General features: G+C 40.8%; 1 protein-coding gene across 1 annotated transcript in view; it reads right to left on the bottom strand.

Annotated features, from left to right (window-relative positions):
- LOC141141258 (uncharacterized) overlaps positions 1-25,756 on the bottom strand; it is a 191,424-nt gene that overhangs the window by 131,439 nt on the left and 34,229 nt on the right. The window contains exons 26-31 of the mRNA XM_073628938.1: positions 21,607-21,654; positions 20,265-20,312; positions 17,154-17,201; positions 13,322-13,393; positions 13,135-13,179; positions 2,665-2,700 (exon numbers count right to left, since the gene is read on the bottom strand). Coding sequence (XP_073485039.1) covers positions 2,665-2,700; positions 13,135-13,179; positions 13,322-13,393; positions 17,154-17,201; positions 20,265-20,312; positions 21,607-21,654 — 297 coding nt within the window. The remainder of the gene's footprint in view (positions 1-2,664; positions 2,701-13,134; positions 13,180-13,321; positions 13,394-17,153; positions 17,202-20,264; positions 20,313-21,606; positions 21,655-25,756) is intronic.

The following is a 25,756-nucleotide window of genomic DNA, read 5'->3' on the forward strand; positions in this document are numbered from 1 at the left end:
TTCCTGGCCTTGGCAACAGCAGCAACTGGTCAGATTTGGTGATTTTCCAGCCTAGCCAGCCATAGTTGTGTATGTCGAGCTTCTCAAATTACGGCAGATCACGGCTAAAGGATAACCCGCCAGGCTCTGAGCTAGAAATAACAAGTCCATAAAAGCGATGACCCCCCACAAACCTGCATGGCATTCACTGGTAGTATTTGAGTGATACCAGAAGTGGAGGTGGCAGCACCTCAAGTGTTGGAGGTGAGTGAGCACTGCACCTAGAGGTGATTGGTATCTTATTTCTCTGGATAACTTCCTGATGACACTATTACAGTGAAATGCATAGAGGTCAGATCGCTGTCTGAACACCCGTGGACTACAAAGTGACACCACATCCATCCTGCAGTGGACCGCATGCTGCGGTTGGGTAAGAGAAATGGCAGAGCACACTGAACAGATTGACGGAGCTTTGGTTTTGTTCACCAAGATATGCTGATCGAGATAGTGCCAGTCTGGGCACTTTTATATGTAAGCACATAGACTGTGGGATGGAATTTTAAAGGGAATTTCAAATAAATTGTGTTGCACAATCACTCTGTTGTTTTCCTTTTTTGGGGCTTGCTGTTTACCTATCCATGGGAGAATTCGGTTTTGGAGGAGGCCATGCTGTTTGTATAAAGAAGGAGTGAAGCCAGTTTCGGTCCTTGTTGGCCATAAAATTTAAAAAGGCTTGACTGGTCCTGGTGGCCTTAGGGCTTTGGTGAGTGCATTCATAGCATCACTAGCTGCGGAGCACTGAGTGTATATCTAAAGGGACGAAGTGCAATATTGAACTTTTGCTGGTAAACACAAAGGACTGATTTTTGTGTTTTTTTTTATTATATATATTTTTTTTTAATATTTTTTTTTTTTACTTTCCAACTGTAGTTTTTTTCTCAAAAGTTATTAATTCAATATAATTTTTTGTAATATAGGTTTTCACTGTAAGTTGATATATTTTTTATGGTATTTTGGTTGATATCAATTAATACCAGAATTTTGAATACACAAGTTTGTTTAAACACAGATCACAAGTGAGAAAGAAGGGTATTAGCGCCTACGTTACTTTTTTTTTTTAATACATAGTGTGTTTCACTATATATTTCCAATGCACAAGTATTTTAAACACAGATCAAAAGTGAAAAATAAGGGGATTAGCGCCTACCTTATCTGTTTGTTTGTTTTTTATTTCTCTGGATGTTTTCACTGGAGCACATTACTACTATGTTTACATTATTTATTTGAATTGATTAGCATGGACTCTGTACATGACTGGACTGTGTATGAGCACTTGTTGTGTTTCAAGTGTGTTTTCACAGTTTAGAGCACGTAAAACAAGTGCATTTAACGTGTTACCCACTTATTTATATTTACATATGCAGTTTCTTCACAGTTGTGTGCGGACTAATATTTCTGCAATTACATTGAGGTTAATATTGTATTTATTATAATGTTCTTTTGAAGGTTTGCTTTCTTTCACAGCACTATATTCACTTTATCATATTTTTTTTTAGTGCTTGGGTACACTGAGTGAGTGGTTGCATCTGTTCCACACTCTTATCTTATATTTTAGGTCTAGCAGTGCATGAGTTTTCTTTGTCTAGTTTTTATGTATAGTTGAGCAAATTAGTGTTAATTTAATATTATTTTTATTTATTTTCACATTCTTATCTGTATACTTTACAAACGTATTTATTTGTTTTGTCTTAATTGTGATGTTGCTCACTAGGACCTGAGTAGCTTTCATACCTGTCTTTTGTTCCTTTCATGTATGACATATTTTTGGAATGACAAAAAAAATTACTATCCTTATGAAACAAAACTTGATTCTATAACATTCATCCAGTCTGCATAAACCTCATTGAAGCAGCTAATCAGACACTAGTTGCAAAGTGGCACATGTGACAATACATGAGGAGTGTGCCCTTTTCCGTGCCATTGCTCAGCAGAAATTATCCTACTGTTTGCATAATGGAGTACTGGCTTTTTTTTGCATACATTCTTTTCATTACACTTTTACTAAATACATTATTTCAGATATAATTATTTAGTGCATATCTTTTTGTGTTTTTGTAAATCTAAGTGGGTGTTGACTTAAAAAAAAATTGAGGTATGTATATACTATAATAGTTGACATTCTTCTCTTGGGTGCTATTTGTATACATGATACATTTACTAGTGGGGTTGCTTCTAGGTATCATATTTGACAATGTATTTGAGTAATAACTCAACTGTCATGGGTTAGTTATATGGCTAAAGGTGTTATTTATCAATTAACAACTAATATTCTCAGCTCAAAAACATTAACACCTGTTCCAAGACTTCTTGCTTCTTGGTGACTAAATTATGAAAATTAGAAATGGATATTTTCACAACATTAACACCTCCAATCTTTTTAAAGTGACTAATTAATACTAGTTTTTTCATTACAGATTATACTATAAAATAAGATACAACCTACTACTACCAGTGAATTAATACATTTCTTTTCAACCTTTACCTTACAAATAGTTAAACAATACCTTTGTCCAAAAGCAGCACTTGTTAATTTATTATACATTGATCTTTACAAAACTTTAGTCCGAATGTATCCACTTATGAAAATATACAAACACTTTAAAATGAAACCTATTTATAGATTACCATTTTTTACTTTTGCTGGTTTTTCAAGCTCTTTCACTGGTTTAACGAGAAAAGACAGAAAGAACATAAATAAATAAATATATACAATCAGCTATGTAACCTCGTAGGGCAAACACATTTCTAAAGAGCAAACATTATATTATTCAATTGCAAGAGAAGATGCGTAACAAGCAACAAACATAACTAGACAGAGCAGGCGGTATATATGTTTTTTTTTTCCTTTTTGTGTAACTAAACAATATAAAGAGCAACTCATCTAAAGAATAGAAGGATGTGGTTTGTTCCCCTAGTGGATATTCATTGATAACTGCAAGACCAGATGTCAACCAACATTTATCACGAGCTGTGAGAACATCAACAGACAGTAGTGAAGGCGGAAATTAATGTATTTCCTATCACTCTTTCAGTGGTCACCTGGGTAAATAAACTGATTGACTTCAGTAGAACCAGCCTGTCAGGTTGTTACCAACTAACCAGTGCCACTGGCTACAGCCAGCAGCACTGATCAAAGTTCTCTGGCTTTATATAAGAAGGGATATCTAGAGGGGTGGAGGTGCCTAAGTATTTTCTCACCTTTAAATAAGGAAATGTACAATTTAAGCAGATGTGGGCATAGAATAGGTAGAAAATGTTTATAATAGGAATAAGGAAGCAGAAAATATATGAAAAGGAACATTTTTAACCTTAGTTAATCCTTTACCTGTAATGTCTGCATTCAAGAAGGCTAATTTTTTGGGGGATAGTTCAGGCAACTGGATGTTGGAAACAAAGTTGGCAAATTAGTCAGGTGAGCTAAAAAATGCTCCATATTGGGATCCCTGGTAGGCTGCAATTTTCTTGGTAAGGAGGCAGAGCGTTCTTGCTTTCGGAATTTACCCAAAGGGATGGCTGATGGATTAGACAGACCAAACCGGGTCCCCTCATGCTACTAGATGCTGACGGGCAATGATAGGGAAAAAATTATGCAGCGGAGCTCCACCATGTTAGCTGCTGTGCATGATCCCATATATTGGCATGTTTGATTATGGTAGTACTTATTGAGTGAGTACTCAAGCTACTACAGTTGTAAGTGCAATGATGTAATTCAGAAATTAGCTTGCTGCACCAAAATGGAAATGTTATCTTTCTTATTCTGTTAAACTCCAATGCACTGTAGAGTTGGCATGAGGATATGTGGGGGAATGTAGGGCTTTTTAGTTGTAGGACATAGCATGTAAGTAGACATATGCGGTTCGTTTCGTTCCGAATTAAAATTTGGACAAATTTTTAGTTATTTGGAAATTCAGATATATCCGAATTTCTGAATTAGAATAGTACCGAATTTAAACAAATCCGAAATAACGAAATTCAGATTTGGACAAAATTTGAAATTCAAATAGTTTTTGAATTTGAAAAGTTTTCGAATTGGAATCGTTTTCAAATTTCTAAAGAGAATAAAATAGAAAAGAAAATAAGGGAATAGAATAGAAAAAGAATCTATTCTATTCCGTTATTTTCTATTCTATTTTATTCTTTTTGGAAATTGGAAAACTATTTAAATTCAAAAACTATTTAAATTCGAAAACTTTTCAAATTTGAAAACTTTTCAAATTTAAAAAAATGTTTAAATTCGAAAACTATTCGAAATTGATTCGAAAACTTTTCACATTCGAGAAACTGTTCAAAATAGAACTTTTTGAATTGATTTTTAAAAGAATAAACGAAACAAATCCCGAAAACGAATAACTAAACAAATTTATGTAAATAACAAATCAAAATGAAACAAAACAAATGTTTTCGTTCTGAACATGTCTACATCTAAGCCATCAGCTCCTCTTCGAGTTTATGTATAAGGGCAGTGCACTAGAGTACTGTTGGAAATCTTTGAAATTAATGAAAAGTAACATTCTGCACTAGTAAAGACATGTGTTATCTAAAAATAGAAGATCGTTATGAATTGCTTGTAAAGTTTTTTTTTGTATGTTTATTGCCTTAATAAAGATTTTATTTTTGTGCAAAAACCTCAATTCAGATTGGAAATTCTGTTATCGAACTGTGAGTGGTGTGTCAAAGATGTACAGAGATTGGCCCTTAGTGTTTGACCCTAGCGTTCCCAAATCACCAGACACAGGGACCCCAAGTCCCAATTCATTTGGGGTGGAATCAGTGAAAAAAAAAGGATTAGGTGTGGCTTGAGTTGGCTGGGTTAAATGCTGCCTTGTGTCTACAAAGACCATGCTGTGGGTGATAGTTTGCACATCCACTGGTTCCATCCCAAATGAATTGGGACTTGGAGTCCTGACTTCCTGTGTCTGGTGATGTGGGAACACTAGAAGGGGTCAATCTCTGTACATCTTTGGGCCTGTCTTGGGGTTGGGAATCCGCTTGTGACTGTGCAAGAGTAGACCTCTTAGACCTCTTAGAACTAGATATAATAAAGAATTGCCTCTGTAGTGAGAATATGCCACTTTTCAATCACTAGAGAATAGCAAAAGTTGAGTTAATTTACATGTGGATAAAATGAAAGTTATTACAACTACCTAGACTCTATCTCCTTGTACTAGCTAAAACACATTAATGTGCTTAGCTGTCTTTGTTTCTGCTGGTTCTTTTTCAGCTTCTGCTACTTGTATTTATAAGAAATATAAAAACAGTATTTTTTTTATCTGTGAGTTTATCCCCAGGATCCACACCCTGGACTGCATCTCAGGATCCTGGTCCAGGTTACTTACCTTGTCCCCAGGATCCTGCGATGTCCCCCCCACTGTGTCCTCCACCCGATGCCTCTGTGTGCCAGGCTCCGTTCCCTGTGAGTGTCATGACGAATGGGGGCGGAGCCTGGTGGCAAATTTAAAAATTACAAAATTCATAACACATACAGTACACTGTACTCTTACAGATTACATTACTGTATGAAATCATTTCACATCCCTTTTGTCCCTAGTGCTTTGTCCAATGCCCTGCATGCCGTTTTATATTATATATACTGTTCTTTCTGCCTGGAAACATGAGATTGTCCATGGCAACCAAAAAGTGTCCATGGCAACATCAAAAGTGATTTTAGACCAGCTAGAAAACAGCGATAGTAAATTAGAACACTTCCAGAAATGAGCGATAGTGAATCCTGGGAAAATTCATTTTATTATTAATATATTATTATTTTTTATAATTATTTATAGTTATTTATTATATTATAATTTATGATTTTGTGTTTCAAACTTTATCATACCCAGGATGTCTACTAGACTCTTGTTTGGACAGATTTAAGTGTGTTATTATGAAGAATTACAGGCCTACAATATAAAATGCCAAATTTCTATGCAAAACAATATACCGCTATGAGATGCAAAAATCTGACATAATCATATTGCTAGAATGGCTACACAAAGGGCTGTCTGCTATACACACATTTCAGTCTGAAAGTTAAAAATTGAGCAGTTTCCTGGGAACAAATAACCATAATAAATCTTACGATGGGCAACTGGTACATGCCTGACCATGCGCTAGCTTTAGTTTTGGGAATCCTGGAAATATACAATATGCAAGCCTGCACCAGATTTCAAGGCTGATAGGTTGAAGTAACTCCCTTAAATTTATTTTGCATCAATAGCAGTCTACCATGGGGATGGGCATCCTTACTGGCTAATAGTGAGGTGCAGGACATGGAAACAATGAAATCCAGTTTCTGCTATTTGTATTTAGAAGAAATTTAAAAACCTTTTTTTTGTGAGTTTATCCCCAGGATTTTAAAATAGAAGTCTGCAAGCTTTCTTTATTTGGACAGGCTGAAATTTAGATGTGGGGCATGTGATTGGCAGGGAGTGTTTTTTTTTTTTTTTGATGCAGCAGCTGGGGCAGAGAAATTTGCCTGCTATACTCTACATCTGGTGTTGTTCTGCTGGCAGATGTGTTGCAAGGACCTGTGACACCCTTTGCTATACCATCATCCCTGTCAGTAAAGGCTGCTGAGAGGTCATGAGATATAAAGTGGCAGGGATATATGAAAAGTGAGGAGAGAGAGGAAATATGTCCCTTGTATGTGGCTTTCAGGTGCTCTTGCCAACAGGCTGAGTGGTGGGAGGTTAACCTCCCTGGCGGTATGATTATTTTGGATTTTAGGTGCTGAAAGCGGTACAATTATTTTGCATGGAAATTTGGCGTTTTATATTGTAGGTCTGTAAATCTTAACAATAACACACTTAAATCTGTCCAAACCAGAGTCTAGTAGATATCCCGGGTATGATGAAGTTTGAAACACAAAAACATAAATTATAATATAATAAATAAAAATAAATAATTAAAAAAAATAAAAATAAATAGTAATAAAATAAATTTCCCCACAATTCACTATCGCTCAATTCTGCAAGTGTTCTAATTTACTATCGCTGTTTTCTAGCTGGTCTAAAGCCACTTTTGATGTAAAGGGACACTTTTTGGTTGCTATGGACAATCTCCAGTTTCCAGGCAGAAAGAACAGTGTATATCACATAAAACTGCATGCAGGGCATGGGCCAAAGCACTGGGGACAAAAGGGATGTGAAATCATTTCATACAGTACTGTAATCTGTAAGATTACAGTACTGTATGTGTTATGATTTTGACTTTTTTTTAAATTTGCCGCCAGGCTCCGCCCCCGTGCGTCGTGACGCTCGCAGGGAACGGAGCCTGGCACGGAGAGGCTTCGGAGGAGGACGAAGCCCTCGGACACTGCGGGGGACATCGCAGGATCCCGGGGACAAGGTAAGTAAGGAGGCACCAGGATCCTGCGATGTAATCCCGAGTGTGGCTCGGGGTTACCGCTAATGGTCCTGAATTTTAACCCCGAGCCACACTCGGGAAAACCGCCAAGGAGGTTAAATGCCTTGTCAAGCATGTGGTACCCAAATAGCTGGTGTTTTTGCCATGATTGATCTGCTTGCAGCAGAGATTGCAAATTGCAACAGTGCGATTGGCTGCACATGTGCTTAACCCCTTCCCGCTGACCGTACACAGATGTGCGGCCTTGGCTTTCAGGGGTTATACCGGGATGATGCCCGCATCTGCAGGCATCATCCCGGTACCGCTTTTTAGAGCCGGCGATTGACTTTCCAGGGATAACAACCGATGCGGCTAAAAGCTGATTTGCTGTTATACCGGGGGAGCAGGAGGGGACGTCCCCCCTCCCGCCACTTTCAACGGGCCTCCCGATCCACCGGGAGACCCGATCAACAATCTGCCGCCTCCGGGGGCTAGCCATAGACTGGAACAAAGCCGGAAATGGCTTTGTTCCAGTCTCCTGAATGTAAACACGGAAGCGACCTCATGACGTCACTTCCCATTTAAACGGCTGCCAATGGCGCCGGTTTTAAAAAAATATACAGTATGCAGAATTACTGAAAATGGCGATCTGAGTACTTTGAAGTGCAAAGGAGGGATCGGGGGTCTTTTAGACCCCCGATCCCTCCATAAAGAGTACCTGTCACCCCCTATTACTGTCACAAGGGATGTTTACATTCCTTGTGACAGCAATAAAAGTGATCAATTTTTTTTTTTAAACACAATTTATTAATATAAAAATAAATAAAATAAATAAGAAAAAAAATATTTTTTAAAGAGCCCCCGTCCCCGCGAGCTCACGCAGCAAAGAAACCGCGTACGGCCTCCATATGTAAACGGTGTTAAAATCACACATGTGAGGTATCGCCGCGATTGTCAGAGCGAGAGCAATAATTCTAGCACTAGACCTCCTTTGTAACGCTAACCTGGTAATCATAAAAAAAAATTATAGCGTCGCCTATGGAGGTTTTTAGGTACCATAGTTTGTCGCCGTTTCACGTGTGCGTGCAATTATAAAGCGTGACATGTTTGGTATCTATTTACTCGGTGTAACATCATCTTTCACATTATACAAAAAAATTGGGCTAACTTTACTGTTTCGTTTTTTTTTAATTTATGAAGTGTCCCTTTCCCCAAAAAGTTGCGTTTAAAACACAGCTGCATAAATACCGTGTGACATAAAATATTGCAACAATCCCCATTTTATTCTCTAGATTCTTTGCTAAAAAAAATATAATGTTTGGGGGTTCTAAGTAATTTGATAGCAAAAAACACGGATTTTAACTTGTAAACACCAAATGCTAAAAATAGGTTTAGTCATGAAAGGGTTAAAAAGGCCCACACAGCTGTGCTGTGGGAGATAACAGCTCAACAATCTGATGGAATAGGGTGAGTGCTCTCTACTCTTCCATGATGGCTGCCTCTGGAGGACATCCTGCCTAGTTTGGGGTTGTTTCTCCCCCTCACTTTCCTCCACTGCTCTATCCGGCACCCAAGTTATGTCAGTGAACTCATCATCATCATTCCCTCCATCCTCATCATCACTGAAGCTGACTCCTCCATGCATGATGCTGGGGCTACAGCAGGAGTAGCTGTGGACAAGGAAGCAGAATAAGCCACTCTGACACTAGTGTCATCTTGGGTCATAGAGAATGAGGGTGGTTGAATAAGCCAGTCCACCACCACTTCTGCATGCCGTGCCTCGATATCACGGGCAACATCACTAAACAGAGACAAACATGCCCTGCCTGACCATGTCCACCTTTACCTGTGGACACAGACACTGCTGGCCCCCTCATAGTGGCATGGGAACATCTGTCTGTCCTTGTTGACCTCCCAGAAATGAATAGAAACTGGGAAATATGTGATTGGCTGCACTTTATTGAATGAAAAGTGGTGTTTGGTGCACTTTAAATTGAGTACTGATGCTAACAGAAATGTAAAAACTATAAAAAAATAAAGGGCGAACACCAGCGTTGCGGTCAAAAAAACAGCAGCTGACAATTTAAAAAGAAGGGGCAGACAGGGGACAAAAAAACCCCAAAGAACCTCAAAAACAAAAAAACGCAGCAACCAAAGAAAAAAAAAGGGGGTGTACAGCACTGTATACAGCACTAATATTTATGTAATGCTGTGTTAAAGTGGAGGGCCACCCTGAAAAAAAAATACACCAAAAATCAACTAAACTTACCTAAACCCTTGTTGCTAGGCAGTCTTCCTAATCTGCCTCCTCCTTTTCTGCGGCGTCTTCTGCTCCTCGGTGAGTGGCCCCGTTGTCTTCTGGGAACTGTGTGTGTTCCCAGAACACTACGGGGCCATTCACAGAGCGCCCCGCCGCTCGTGCATGCGCAGTAGGAAACTGGCAGTGAAGCCGCAAGGCTCCACTGCCTGTTTCCCTTACCTAGGATGGTGGTGCCAGGACCCAAGAGCCGAGGGACGGGTCGGCCTCGGGTGGCCGACATCGCGGGCACCCAGGACAGGTAAGTACTTAAAGTCAGCAGCTACAGTGTTTGTAGCTGCTGACTTTTATTTTTTTTTAGGCCAGAATCTCACTTTAAACACTGCACTACACTAACACACTACACTGCCACTACACTATACTGACTCTACACTTATGCCCTGTACACACGGTCGGACATTGATCGGACATTCCGACAACAAAATCCTAGGATTTTTTCCGACGGATGTTAGCTCAAACTTGTCTTGCATACACACGGTCACACAAAGTTGTCGGAAAATCGGATCGTTCTGAACGCGGTGACTTAAAACGCGTACGTCGGGACTATGAATGGGGCAGTAGCCAATAGCTTTCGTCTCTTAATTTATTCTGAGCATGCGTGGCACTTTGTGTGTCGAATTTGTGTACACACGATCGGAATTTCCGACAACGGATTTTGTTGTCGGAAAATTTTATAGCAAGCTCTCAAACTTTGTGTGTCGGAAATTCCTATGAAAAATGTGTGATGGAGCCTACACACGGTTGGAATTTCCGACAACAAGGTCCTATCACACATTTTCCATCGGAAAATCCTATCGTGTGTACAGGGCATAACACTCTACATTCAGAGTCAAATGTTATGTGATGCTGTGTTAAACACTGCACTATACTCACACACTATACTAACACTAAACTAACATTCTACACTCAGAGTCACAATAAGTGGACACACTAACTCACTAGTAGCAAACTGAGCCCTGCTCTCTCTATCACCACTCCAACACAAGGCAAAAGCTTTCTATTGGAAGGAACCTTTTATAGTGTGGGGTGGGACTATGAGCACTGAGCCATGATTAGAGAATCATCACATTGTCCAATCAGGGCTCTGACAGTGCTAATTGGCAAAGCCTTGCAACAGACCACTGGCTTTATCCAATAGAACCTTAGAATGCACTTTGAACCAAATGGGTGAATAGGTAATATTCGGGCTGAACTTTTGCTCGGCTCGAACTGTTTGCCCAACTCTAATTGCTAAATGAATTTGTCAAAAGTTAACATATCATGTTTTTAAAGGTCTGTGGATAACACCTTGCAAAATGAAAGAAGGGAAATTGCCCAAATAACCAGTCTGGAGAGGCGACCCCAGGTCACGGTGTGTATTAGCACCTTCAGCCTGGTTTTTGCAAAGACAGGCATGATGATTGCACACCTGTGGGCTGGGTTTATATTCCCCTCAAGAAGAGAGCTCAGGGCTCACACTTAGGAACAGCTCCACCCTACAGGCAGGTGGCCTGGTGTAGGAGTCTGGAGGGATTTCAGGTGGAGACGACTCCACGAAAGAGAGACAGGCGGTCTCTAGGAGTCTGAGCATGTATGTCTGCAGGAGGCAGATGGAGCCCATGACCAAGCAGCACACAGCTGAGCAAGTAATCTCCAGGAGGGAGTTTGACTAAGTAAGATTGAGTGAGTCGGGAGGCTGAAGATTTTCTGTTATACAATGATGGTGGAACCCCCTGTGAGGGAAGACTTTCTGTGAAGTTTGTTTTGTTTAAATAAAATTGGGCTGCCACGCCCTTAAAAAATACAGTCTAGACTGACCGGTGTTCCTGAAAATGCATACACCACTTGAGCATAATCACCCCAGATCGTTACAGTTAGTGGAGAAATTGGCGTTGGGCACGGATGGCGCTGGTCCAGAGCCTCACATGCTGGAAACCGTGAGTGTCAAGAGACTAAGTATTTCTGTTGCTGTGTGAAGAAAATTGACATGTGCTGTGTCTCAGCCTTAAGGAGAAAGTACACCAAAAACATGTTTTTCAAAAGGAACTGTGTGTCTCTGGCTGTGGAGATGGGCCATTCAAAGGGAAAAAGTTCTGCAGGGAGAGTGTGGTCTCCCATGGTAACCAGAGACAAAGTGTCATCTGGATGGTGGGGCTGCTATGAGGAGATAGCTCACAGTTCCCAAAAAGAGGGCTGAGATGCCCGAGAAAAGTCGTCTGGATGGTGGGGCTGCTATGAGGAGGTAGCTCCCTGTTTCCACATAGAAGGCTGGAATGCCTGAGAAAAGTCATCTGGATGGTGGGGCCACTATGAGGAGGTAGCTCACTGTTTCCACAAAAAGGGCTGGGATGCCCGAGAAAAGTCATCTGGATGATGGGGCCGCTATGAAGAGGTGGCTCACTGTTCCCACAAAGAGGCCTGGGATGCCCAAAAATCTGTTGCTTCATCCTGTGATCACATGGGGAAAGGTGCCAGGAAAATCTCTACAGGGAGAATGGCGTCTTACATAGCAACCGGTGAAAATGTTTGTGGCAAAGTGCCTACCGTTATTATTGGCAACAGGAAACCTGTTTGGCCTGAAATGTTGCCCTGCAACCAGGTGGGGGTATTGGCCTGTGAGAGCACCAATGAGGGACGACGCCCTCAATTGAAGGTTCAGATACCTGTCACCTGGATTGGTAAGACTATTCCTTTTATGCTGGTGAAGTGATGGCAAGTCCGGTGGAGAGATACACTTCTAAGAAGGACTTGTTGAGATGCAGTGTACATGATGAGTTACTGCAATGTAATATGAGGACTGATAAGGACTTGTCTTCAGGCAGTCTGCTGTATAGCAGGAAGACAAGTGGTGTATACGTTTTCAGGAACACCGGTCAGTCCAGACTGTATGTTTTAAGGGTGTTGCAGCCTAATTTTATTTAAACAAAACAAACTTCACAGAAAGTCTTCCCTCGCAGGGGGTTCCGCCATCATTTTATAACAGAAAAACTTCAGCCTCCCGCCTCACTCACTCTTACTTAGTCAAACTCCCTCCTGGAGCTAACTTGCACAGCTGCGTGCTGCTTGGTCGCGGGCCACATCTGCCTCCTGCAGACATACACAATCAGACTCTTAGAGACCACTTGTCTCTCTATCGTGGAGCCGTCTCCACCTGAAAGCCCTCCCACCTCCTATACCAGGCCATCCGCCTGTAGGGTGGAGCTGTTCCCAAGTGTGAGCCCTGTGCTCTCTTCCTGAGGGGAATATAAACCCAGCCCACGGGTGTGCAATCATCATGCCTGTCTTTGTAAAAACCAGGCTGAAGGTGCTAATACACACCATGACCTGGGGTCGCCTCTCCACACCAGTTAGAATTAGAAATAAGAAAAATAAGGTACAATAAATAATATTACTACATTTTGACAAGTTTTAGATCGCATATATGCACAAAACTAAGAGAAATAATTACTGCTAATTACCTTTTGTTTGATTAAGAACGACTTGTTCTTGTTTCACTGGAGCTGCTAGGAAAAGCAATACAAATGTTTTAATGATAAATTCAATTGAACTAATGTTATGTGTAGTAATAACAGTTTCAGTTATTTTAAATAGCGTTCTGCTACATTTATGAGACAGACACTTTAGCTAGGGTATTTGTAGTCTTACTTTTTATTTGCTCCTTTTTTTCTTTTCCAAGCTTTTCCTTTGTTAGTTTTTCAAGTTTTTCTACTGGTGTCTCTAAAAAATAAAATATCATTATTATACCTAGAACAATTTTGGGCAAAAAGTGAAATCAGTCAGTTGGTAATGCTATCCACCAAGCACTGCACGTTCACTCAAATATTTACCTTAATCTGAGTTACAATAATAATAAGTAGCATTGAAGTACTGTATTGTAGTACAGAAAAGTCAATCTAGTTTTTCTATTTTTCTTTTTTTTTGTTATTACTGTAATTGTATGACAATTACAATATCAACAATACTGTCTCAATTTTCATTTGTTTTATACTGTAATGGTTTGACAGTTTGGCCTCATTGACACGGGCACTTGGACTTGTATAGCATAAATGAGGCATTTCCTTATGCGTTTGATGCTGTCCAGTGCGCACCTGCTCCTGTACGCTTATCAAATTAGGATGTGTGGCTGTTTCCATACAGCCAATGCTTCTGCGTGTACTTGCAAAAGCTGCCTGTGCACAGCTCCAGGCACTATAAGAAATCCTTCAGTCATGCTATACATGTCCAAGTGAATGAGTCCTTACAGTGCTAAATACAAGCACACTGAAACTTTCAGGCTCCTGTGGCATCTGCAGCATCTTATACAGACAGAAGTTTCATATGCAAGTGAAGCCTTAGGCCTTCATGTGATCACTAAGTCATAGCTGAGATAGCAAGATCAGGAAGAGGTCTGATTAGTTTACAATTATTAATGTAGACCTGGATTGGATTGCAGGCTGGAAGAGGTTAAGGCTTTTTAAATGCAGGTATCAGCTTGTATAAAAATAGTGTGCATGTGACCATATTTAGAAAGCATTTGCAGAGTTTTTAAAGAGCGTGATGGTAAATGAAGGTAACCTTAAAGGTTAGCATTCTTCAGTAGGCTTTCAACAAGTTTCTAGTAGAGATAAAACTTAATGAAAGCATATTTAACATGACAGCCGCCACTACATTAAGATCTCTGTTTAACATCCACAAACTGGAGCTGAATGACACTTAAAAGACTTTTAGAAAGCACGCCCCTGTGACGAAAATGTAAGCGTAGGATAGTTGTACCCTAACAAGATGTGCTGTGATCTGTAGAAGTAGTGAAATTGTAGATGTAGTTTAATTCTGGGTTATTAAAAATATAGTATTCAATGTCAGTCGTGAACATATGTTCTTTCATTAGCATTTGAAAAGGACAGAGATAGTTTTTTCTAGAATCGAAGTGACCCCTAGATGCCAATAAAAGTTTCCATTAGAGTAAACAGATTGCCACCATCCTGAGGCCTCAAAGAAAACTGCTAGTCATTTTGGCTACATTGATCCACAGGGGGCATTCCCAAGGCTCTGGACAGTCTGTAAACTTTGATTAATACTAACAGATCTAAGGAACCTAGTTTATCTCTCATAAAAGCTAAAATATTAACGTCAGAGAGATGAAAATAATTCCTTTTGATCGTACACCCGATGGGTTACGTGTACATGTAACTCTGTATGTTTAGCAGGTGTGGAATCCTAGAGAACCACACAAAACCGTTATATGGCGCCTAATTGTAGCAGGCAGGCAGTGATTGGGACTGTTGCGATCGGCATGATGCGCTGGTATCGGAAATCCTATCCATGACCCAGCAATCAGCGCCATTCTGGGCCAATTTGACTGTGGTCATTTCAGAACACAAACGTTCTGTGGGCTGAGACAGGAACACCTCCCAGGGTTGATTGGCCAAGGGCTAAAGTCCAGCCCACATCCATATTTCAATAAATTGGGTAGCCTGAGATATGGACATTGTTCTTCCACGAAGCCAGTTCGAAACTGGGGAGTTCCCACATGTTCCAGTATGCTTCTACTAAAAGATAGACTTGGGTAAAGTTTATTTCGTTTTTATCCCTTTTTATTTTCATAGCAAATTGCCAATTTGTGTGTCTTTCTGCATTTTTTGTATCTTTTTTGGTAAATCCTTTTTCTTTGTATATCTTATATGCACTGCCTACTTTCGGGATATTAAATGATAAAATTAATAAGTGACTTCTGTGTACTAAGCTAGGACTCATATCTCTGGAGAGGTTGGTGTATTTTAGTGCCTAAGTACTCGGTCTAAGTTACGTTCCAATTGGTATGCAATTGCACTGTGTGTTGGCAGATTGCATGCAGATTGTAAGCTAACAGATCTGGCAGACGGAGATCTGTGTGTGTGGTGTCTCAGCAGACCAGTCTATGGACAAACTGTTGGGTGGCGGCAGGCTATCGTTTATTGTGTGTCTGGTGTGTGGATGTGGGGACAGTGGGAAGAGTGATTAACACAGGGGTTCAAGCTTTCAGGATAGCTGGAGGAACCCTAGAAGTGTATAGTAATTGCTAGACTGCTCCCCAACCCTTAGAGCACACCAGATTGTATGTAAGTTTTGTATCTGCCTGTGTGTGGTCAGCTAGCTGGATTGGAGTGGAGTCTCCCTCTAGTGGTGGCCAAAGGTAGTGTAGGCTGTGAAAGTACCACAGCCAGTCTTACATGCGCAGTATAAGTTCCCCCTTATTCCCTTAGTTCCTCATATCCCCCGGTCACGGAATGCACGTTGCGGTTAGTTAGTCGCCGTGGGGTGTGGAATTCCTGACACCCCCCACATCCCCCCCACCAAAAAAAATCTGCATTCTCAGATTTCTTTATAAAATCAATCAATCAGTTCTCTGTCCACTCTGAGCAGATAGCTGTGACTGTCTGGCTGGCTAGGGGGATGTAAGTTGCAGACTTAGGCTCTCAGTGGTGCACTGAGAGGCTGTGCCAGCAGCTAGTCAGGCATCTGGGTGAATCCTGACATTGTTGTCAGAATCTTTCCAGAGCCTGAAGTGGCTGTGTGATGTCAGCTGACAGTGGGCTTTAGCACAAGTAGGTAAGAGCGCACTCCTGTGTCCCGAAGAGACGTCTAGTCAAAAAAAATTGGCCTTACTTCTCTTTTAATTCATGTTACAATTAGACAATACCCAAGACAGATAGATGTCACAAAGCTGAACCAAAAAGCTTAATAGGAAAACTGGGAAATAAGGATGTCTTTTGTTTTGCTTCTGTGTCTTTCAATAGCTACATACAGTGGTTCATTTACTAAAACCGGAGAATGCAAAATCTGGTGAAGCTGTGCATGTTAGCCAATCAGCTTCTAACTTCAGCTTGCTCAATTAAGCTTTGACAAAAAAAAAAAAACTGGAAGCTGATTGGTTTCTATGCAGAACTGCACCAGATTTTGCACTTTCCAGTTTTAGTAAATCAACCCCACAGTATATAAGGAGATTACCATAATTACACAATGGGGTTGATTTACTAAAGGCAAATCCACTTTGTACTACAAGTGCACTTGGAAGTGCAGTCGCTTTAGATCTGAGAGGAAGATCAAAATGAGGGGAAGCTCTGCTGATTTATATCATCCAATCATGTACAAGCAAAAATGCTATTTTTTATTTTTCTTGCATGTCCCCTTCAGATTTACAGCGACTACACTTCCAAGTGCACTTGCAGTGCACTTGTAGTGCAAAGTGGATTTGCCTTTAGTAAATAAACCCCACAGTATCGCAAGTATTTTAACTACATATTGGTGACCAGCACTTCAATATAATAAAAATAAAAAATCCATATGTTATTAAGTACCAAATATTAAGGAAAAAAACTTTTTAGGCTGTAACATCTAGTCAATTTCTTGGAGGGTTTACATTCTACACATAGGCAGAGAGATATTTATATGTCAGGATACGTGACCCTTCAAGGACATTTACTCGTGTGCTAAAACAAGATACATCACAATTACTTACTTTTTGTTAGTTCTTTTTCAGGTGTTATCACTTTTTCAGGTGTTATCGCTGTTTTTTTTTTAAATAAAAGACATTGACAGTCAGTTCAAATGTTGTACAAATGTTGCACTACTATTTTGTTGGGCCAATGTTCTTAAATTAAATCTACCCCATGCCAAGCAAACTTGCTGTTGTAAAGAAGACTGAGTCACTGAAAAATAATTTTTACTTTCAAAATTTGTGCTGTTATTTATAAATATCCAACAGGACAAAACACCTTTTTGATGCATGTTATTTAAAGATAATTTAAATTAATTTAAAGTTTTGTTGATAAAAAACATTCCTCTCTGGGTGATCTATGTACATTGCAAGGGTTTTAACAAACTTTGTTGCAGAGTCCTACCTTTTGTTATTTTGAAGACATTTCTGTGTGTTTGTCTGTGTTTGTCGTAAGTAAAATCTAATGGGAGTGGTTTCTTAATTATCAACCAGTTACTGCACCTGCAGGGCTGTAATGAGGAAAATTGCAGAGTCTGCATCCCTTTAAAAGTGATTTCCTATTGGGAGTATCTCACCAAAAATTACATTTTTGTTGCAGGGGATGCCTGATATCTGACTTGCATTTTACAGAAAATTACAGATCTGCAGATTGAAAAGGAAAGATAATTTTTAATAACATTCAATAAGAAAAAAATAAGGTTTTTTGCTATTTTTTTCCCATGAAAGTGGAGTTACCCTTTAAATATTTTACCCAAAAAAGCCGCATAGAAACTGTTTTAAAATTACTCTTTGTCACAACACAATGTAGTTTATTTACTAAATGAGTAAAAAGTTTAGCAAAAAAAAAAATTAATTCTTCTAAGTGAGTAAGGCAAAATTGTGTTCACATAAAGAAACTCTGTCAGGAGAAAAAAAAACCTCTTCAAGTATAAATCACAGGCTCATGCCTGCAATAGCCCTCAAAAGCATGTGGATAAAATAGATCTGAACCCAAAAAATTAACATTTGCTATGTTATAGGGAAACTTTAGAAATGTTAATTGTGCTTACTAGGGATGAGCCGAACACCCCCCTGTTTGGTTCGCACCAAAACATGCGAACAGGAAAAAAATTTGTTCGAACACGCGAACACCGTTAAAGTCTATGGGACACGAACATGAATAATCAAAAGTGCTAATTTTAAAGGCTTATATGCAAGCTATTGTCATAAAAAGTGTTTGGGGACCTGGGTCCTGCCCCAGGGGACATGGATCAATGCAAAAAAAGCGGCCATTTTTTCGGGAGCAGTGATTTTAATAATGTTTAAAGTCAAACAATAAAAGTGTAATATCCCTTTAAATTTCGTACCTGGGGGGTGTCTATAGTATGCCTGTAAAGGGGCGCATGTTTCCCGTGTTTAGAACAGTCTGACAGCAAAATGACATTTCAAAGGAAAAAAAGTCATTTAAAACTACTCGGTCCGACAATACACATAGAAGTTCATTGATAAAAACGGCATAGGAATTCCCCACAGGGGAACCCCGAACCAAAATTAAAAAAAAAAAAATGACGTGGGGGTCCCCCTAAATTCCATACCAGACCCTTCAGGTCTGGTATGGATTTTAAGGGGAACCCCACGCCAAAATAAAAAAAAAAAACGGCGTAGGGTCCCCCCAAATATCCATACCAGACCCTTATCCGAGCACGCAACCTGGCAGGCCACAGGAAAAGAGGGGGGACGAGAGAGCACCCCCCCTCCTGGACTGTACCAGGCCACATGCCCTCAACTTTGGGAGGGTGCTTTGGGGGAGCCCCCCAAAACACCTTGTCCCCATGTTGATGAGGACAAGGGCCTCATCCCCACAACCCTGGCCGGTGGTTGTGGGGGTCTGCAGGCAGGAGGGCTTATCGGAATCTGGAAGCCCCCTTTAACAAGGGGACCCCCAGATCCCGGCCCCCCTTGTGTGAAATGGTAAGGGGGTACAAAAGTACCCCTATCATTTCACTAAAAAACTGTCAAGAATGTTAAAAATGACAAGAGACAGTTTTTGACAATTTCTTTATTTAAATGCTTCTTCTTTCTTCTATCTTCCTTCATCTTCTTCTTCTTCTGGTTCTTCTGGTTCTTCCTCCGGTGTTCTCGTCCAGCATCTCCTCCATGGCGTCTTCTTCCCTTCTTCTCCTCGGGCAGCTCCCCATCCATGGCATGGAGGGAGGATCCGGCTCTTCTCTTCATCTTCTTCTCTTCTTCATCTTCTTCTCTTCTTCATCTTCTTCTCCGGGCCGCTCCGCATCCATGCTGGCATGGTGGGAGGCTCCCGCTGTGTGACACGTCTCCTCTTCTGACGGTTCTTAAATAATGGGGAGCGGGGCCACCTGGTGACCCCGCCCCCCTCTGATGCAGGGGACATGACGGGACTTCCCTGTGGCATTCCCTGTGACATCACAGGGAAGTCCGTCAAGTCACCATGCGAACTTGCGAACAGCCGATGTTCGAAGCTTATCCCTAGTGCTTACCCTAGTACCCTAGAACATTGACCATTTGTAATATTTTTGAAAAACAACAGTGTACATCCTGTGCCTAGGCACTTTTGTGATTTGAGCCTCATTGCTGTATATCTGCAGTATGAATATGCTGTTTCCACATGTGATGTTACCATTATGCTGTGATGTGGCTTTACGGTTCTGAGAATGAAAGTTTTTTTCCGCTGGACTAAACTCAGGCATGCATTCTTATTTAACCAGACTAACTATATAATTTACTTGTTTCAATTTTGTTAGTGTATATTCTTTTTCTTTCAAATATCTAAGAGCTAGTGGTCCTGCATTGTACATTAGGAAAATGAGTGCCCACTCACAGGAGTAGTGGACAGCAGAGGAGAGCACTGACTGCTGGGGAAGCATGTAATTCACCTTATTTCTCATTCCTTGGATACAATGACCAGTTAACCCTTGATGTGAAGCAGCACCCATAAGGGTACATTTGTCTTCAGCCCAGATTTCAGCTTTAAAACATGGCTGTATGCTAATAACTTGATTTTAAGACCCCAGATGCATCAATAAGTAAGTTTGTAGAATATTGTCATTTTAGGATACTGTTGTTTTAATCAGAAGTCATTCTGTATTTGTTTAAGATGTATAGATACATAATTACCCTCCTTAGTTGGTGCAGTGTCCCCTTCATGTGGCTTTACCCCAGCTTCTATGAATAAATAATAGGTATATCGATATGACAAAACAAATGGCACAAAAATCATTAAAGATAGCATATCCAGCCTATATACTGTATATATATATATATATATATATATATATATATATATATATATATATATATTAGATTATGAATATTGTTCATGCTATAGTGACTCATATACTGGTATATAAATAATGCAGGCTGCAAGTCCATTCTTCACTTTCTTGAGGAAAAAACAGTGAAGTGAAGTAGCGAAGAAGCAGCCAGCTTGAGAAACCACAACATGTGAAAGGGGACACACTGGGTGGCTTCACTAAAGACAAATAGACTGTGCACTTTGGAAGTGCAGTTGTATCAATTTTCCCCAGAGTTTAGTGAATGTGGTAAAGCCTCACTTTGTATAGAATACCTAATTAGGTGCAAGGAAAAAAAAACAGCATTTTTGCTTGCACATGATTGGATGATGGAAATCAGCAGAGCTTTACCAAATTTGCTAAGCTCTGGGGAAAATGAGTCCAACTGCACTGCAGCTGTGCAACAGAGTCAAAAATTGACTCTCCCCACATTGCACAGGTAAGTAAACATTTTCTTTTACAGGAAATTGCTGGTTGAAATTTCAATTTAATTTTAATGTGTAACATTTGCAGTATTTATAACTTCTCTAAAAGATTGCACACTCCACATGTCAATGCTCCTTTCTCAACAGAAGACCAACAAAATATCTGTTCAGGCATGCTCCTAGAGTAAAATCATGGAACTAGTGCAGTAACTTGTATGTATAGAACTGTGTGTACACATTTTGGGGTTGATTTACTGAAGGCAAAAAGGTTGTTCACTTTGCAAGGGAAGTTGCATAGTGCAAGGGAATTTTCCCCAGAGTTTAATAAATGTGGTGAAATCTTACTTTGCAAAGAGTACCCTATCATGTGCAAGAAAAATAGATAAAACAGCTTTTTTGCTTGCATATGGTTGGATGATGGATGTTATCAGAGCTTTCATTGTAAAACTTCCCTTTCAAAGGGAACATCCTATTTGCCTTTAGTAAGGTAACCCATTTGCCTCACACATATCAGCCTTCTGATGTTGTGTCCCCACCTTGTAAGCTGAAAAAAACATTAGAATGTTAAAGCAGTTCCATTAAATGATAATTGGGTGATGGAAGATTGAGGACATGCTTTCTGCAGCAGCTGATGACATAATGTTCCCAAGATGCCATTCTAAGCATAACTATGGTGATAAGTATGGTCACTTGACTGGAGCTCAAGAACTGATTTTAATGAAAGTAGATATATTTTAATACCTTTCTTTGTTTCTGCAGGTTCCTTTTCATGTATTTTTGCAGGTTTTTCTAAAAAAAGAGAATGCTGGGACTAGTGTCATTTTTTTTTATATTACATAAATGTAACAAGATTAAAAAATAAACATTTATTAAGATATACACCAATATCATCTGCACTCCACAACAATCGGATGGGACTACAATGTATAGTCAGCCAAGCTAAGTACTACATACCACACTATCCCCCCCCCCCCCCCACCACCACCACCACCACCACCACCACACACATTTCAAAAGCCATAAATCTTTTTATAGCTAAAAAGACTAAATAAGCTCCAATACCCAATTAACAGATTTTTTACACTATGCCAACTACAAAACTCCTTTTCCAAGTAACAATTTAAAATACTGTGAACTTCAATGGCCAGTGATTATATTAAAAACAGCTGCTAACATAAAAGCCAGGATCAGAGACTTATGAATAGGCCAATAAAAAAGAAAAACTGAAGAACTTGAGTGATTAATCAGATTTTCTTTTTATTTTCCATTGAGAGGCACAAGAATTTTCAAAATCAGTTTTTACTGTCCCCTACAGGAAGCTGGGACATTGGCAAATAAAAATCTTAATGCCAGCCCCAGTATAACTTTGCCTCTAACTAGTTTTTTGCTAATGTAAAAGGAAGTTAAACGCCTTTTCTTTTGAACATTCTTTGTCAATTAAGAATTTCTGTGTCTCTAAATGGATAATAGAGAAAATAGGATTTTGTACTTACCATACCATCTTTTTCTTGACGTCCATTGGAGGACACAGTTCCTGCACAGCTGTGTTGGCTTTTTGTACTGCTTGCTCACAAAACTGAGGCATGATGGTTAGAAGCAGGTTTACCCAGGGGCTAACATCTACATTTTTTGTTTGTCCCTCAATAGACATCAAGAAAAGATTTTACAGCAAGTACGAAAAGCTTATTTTATTCTTCATTTTCACAAAATGAAACATAATTGGTCACTTTCAACAAGATCTCCAGTCATGTTCTTTTTCTTTTTTAAATAAGGCTGCATCCAAGGCACCCATTTATTCTCTGTATTTTCTGTATTCTCCTTAACCACTTCAATACCGGGCACTTTCCCTCCTTCCTGCCCAAGCCAATCGCTTCCAGCGATGTCGCTTTTTAAATGACAATTGCACGGTCATGCTACATTGTACCCAAACAAAATTTTTATCATTTTGTTCCCACAAATAGAGCTTCCTTTTGGTGGTATTTGATTACCTCTGGGATTTTTATTTTCTGCGAAACAAATAAAAAAAGACTGAAAATTTTTTTTAAAAAGTGTTTCTTTGTTTCTGGTACAAAACTTTGTAGATATGTAAATAAGTAAGTTTTCTCCTTCACTGATGGGCACTGATGAGGCTGCACTGACAGGCACTGATAGGGCAGCACTGATGAGCAGTTATGAGGTGGCACCAATGAGGTGGCACTGATGGGCACTGATGATGGGCACTAACATGCGGCCCTGATGGGGGGCACTGACGGGCACTGATAGGTGGCACTGATATGCAGCACTGATGGGCATTGATAGGCAGCACTGATGGGCACTCATAGGTGGGACTGATGGGCACTGATAGACGACACTCATGGGCACTGAAAGGCAGCACTGATGGACACAGGTAGGTTGCACTGATGAACACTGATGGGTGTCACTGATGTACACTGATAGATGGCACTGATAAGGAGGCACTGGCAGGCATTAATGATAGGCACTGATTGGCATCAATTGTGGGCACTGATTAGCATCCCTGGTGGTCCAAGTGGTGGGCATCCCTGGTGGTCCTGGGTGGGCATCCTCGGGGGGCTGTGCTGATAATCAATCAGCGAAGACCCCACCTGTCAGATGAGCAGCCGATCGGCTCTCCTCTACTTGCGTCTGACAGGTGCGGGTGAGGAAAAGCCAAAAACACGGCTTTTCCTGTTTACACCGTGATCAGCTGTGATTGGACAAGGCTGAGCACGTGGTAAAGAGTCTCTGTCAGAGACTCTTTACCTAGATCGGATTAGCTGTGTGTCAGACTGACCCCGCCCCACCGATCACCGAGCTTTGCTCGTTATCCTCACCACGTCTTATGACATCCGGTCAGGAAAATAAACCACTTTGAGCACATCATATTGCTATATGGTGGGTGGGAAGTGCTTAAATAATATAGCATTTGAAAATAAACATAGGTTTAAAATGCTGGCAAACATATACTTTAGGTCTCTTGTTACATAGTGAGAAAGGCATAAAAGCTAGAGCACTGTAGCTAGACTGGTAGCATTTATGGATAATATTTTTGATACAACCTTTTTTCCAGATTTCATTATAGAACATAACTATCATTCCTCTCATATATTTTTCACTTGTTTTTTCAGTTGTTTCCATATAAGAGTGTAGACATTTATATCATTGTCAGCTCTGATGCTTGTAATACTACAATGATTAGGTGATAATTAGGGATGAGCCGAACACCCCCCTCTTCGGTTCGCACCTGTCACTTGCCTAATGGCGAGCCTGACGTGTAGAGGAAGGCCTCCTGTACAACTCCAGCTCAAGGGCCGCTGGTAGTGGAACAGCTGGCGCTGCAGCACGGTGGGGTAAGAGTGCCTAAGGAAGTCCTGAAGTCTGTGCAGGAAGTTGCCGGAAACACACAGGTGGACGGCTGAACTTGACTGGAAGCAGACAGGAGTGTAGCTGGACCACTGACAGGTCTCGGCAGCAGAGAGACAGATCAGGTGATGCAGCTGGCAGGAACGTAGTCAGGTCACAGGCAGATCAGGTATAACAGCAGGCAGGAGAGAGGTCAGGTCACAGGCAGGTTCGGCAGCAGGTAGGCAGATCAGGTATAACAGCAGGCAGGAGAGAGGTCAGGTCACAGGCCAGAATGGTAATCAGGAATCAACACAGGTAACAGGAATTCAGGTACACGCTGTAGACCAAGCAGCAACCAGCCAGTACTCAGTCTGTGTTTAAATAGGCCGTCTGGTGCCAGTTCTGATGACAGGCATGCACGCGCGCCCGCGCATACACTGATGCACCCGTGGTTGTTCTGCGAATCCCTTGCTGGCGCCTGCGCACAGGTGTGCGCCTGTGAGCATCAGCTGTATTCTGCGGACGACTTCCCTGACATTGCCCCCCCCTTACGGGCAACCTTCGGGGACCCAGTTGGTTCCTCTTCAGAGGATGGCTGCAGAAGAAGGCATGTATTAAGTCCATAGCATGTACATTCCGCTCTGGTTCCCAGGAGTTCTCTTCCGGTCCATAACCTCTCCACTTAATCAAATATTGTAGTTGACCCCTTCTCCTCGTGCAATCTACAATCGCTTCCACCTCGAACTCCTCATCCCCATTGATCATCACTGGTTCAGGTGGTCTAGACTCCCGATTAGGGAAAGGATCGGGCAATGCGCGCTTTAACAAAGATACATGAAATACCAGATGTATGCTGAAGGATTCTGGTAGAGATAGTTCATAGGAAACATCATTAATCCTTCTCCTCACAGGAAACGGCCCAAGGAATTTAGGGGCCAACTTCTTTGACGGCAGGCCAGTCTCAGATTGGTTGTTGCCAACCAAACCCGGGCCCCAGGTTGCAGAATGAGTTCCCCTCTCCTTTTCCTATCGAAAGCTCTCTTATTATCCTGTCAAGCCTTGGTTTCAGTCTCTTTCAACAGCTTGTTGTTGTGATTGAAGAAATTCACAGTGCTTTGGACAGCCGGTACTGAGGACTCAGGGACAAAGTCAGGCAAAAAGGTGGGATGGAAGCCATAATTTGAAAAGAACGGAGATTGCTTGGTAGCTGCATGACAGGAATTGTTATACGCAAACTCAGCTAAGGGTAAGAGTGATACCCAGTCATCCTACACAAACGAGGTGAAACTACGGATGTACTGCTCCAACGATTGATTGGTCCGTTCGGTCTGACCGTTAGATTGCGGATGATATGCAGATGACATGGAAAGTTTAATTCTTAAGGCTTCACACAGTGCCCTCCAGAACCTTGAAGTAAAGGGACTCTGCGGTCACAGACAATGTCGATGGGTACCCCATGGAGTCTAACGATTTCCTTAATAAACACTCGAGCAGTCTCAGCAGCAGAGGGTGTACCCTTTAAGGGTAAGAAATGGGCCATTTTAGCCAG

This window comes from Aquarana catesbeiana, linkage group LG04 (genome assembly GCF_042186555.1).
Source record: "Aquarana catesbeiana isolate 2022-GZ linkage group LG04, ASM4218655v1, whole genome shotgun sequence".
In the NCBI taxonomy this organism is placed as follows: Eukaryota; Metazoa; Chordata; class Amphibia; order Anura; family Ranidae; genus Aquarana; species Aquarana catesbeiana.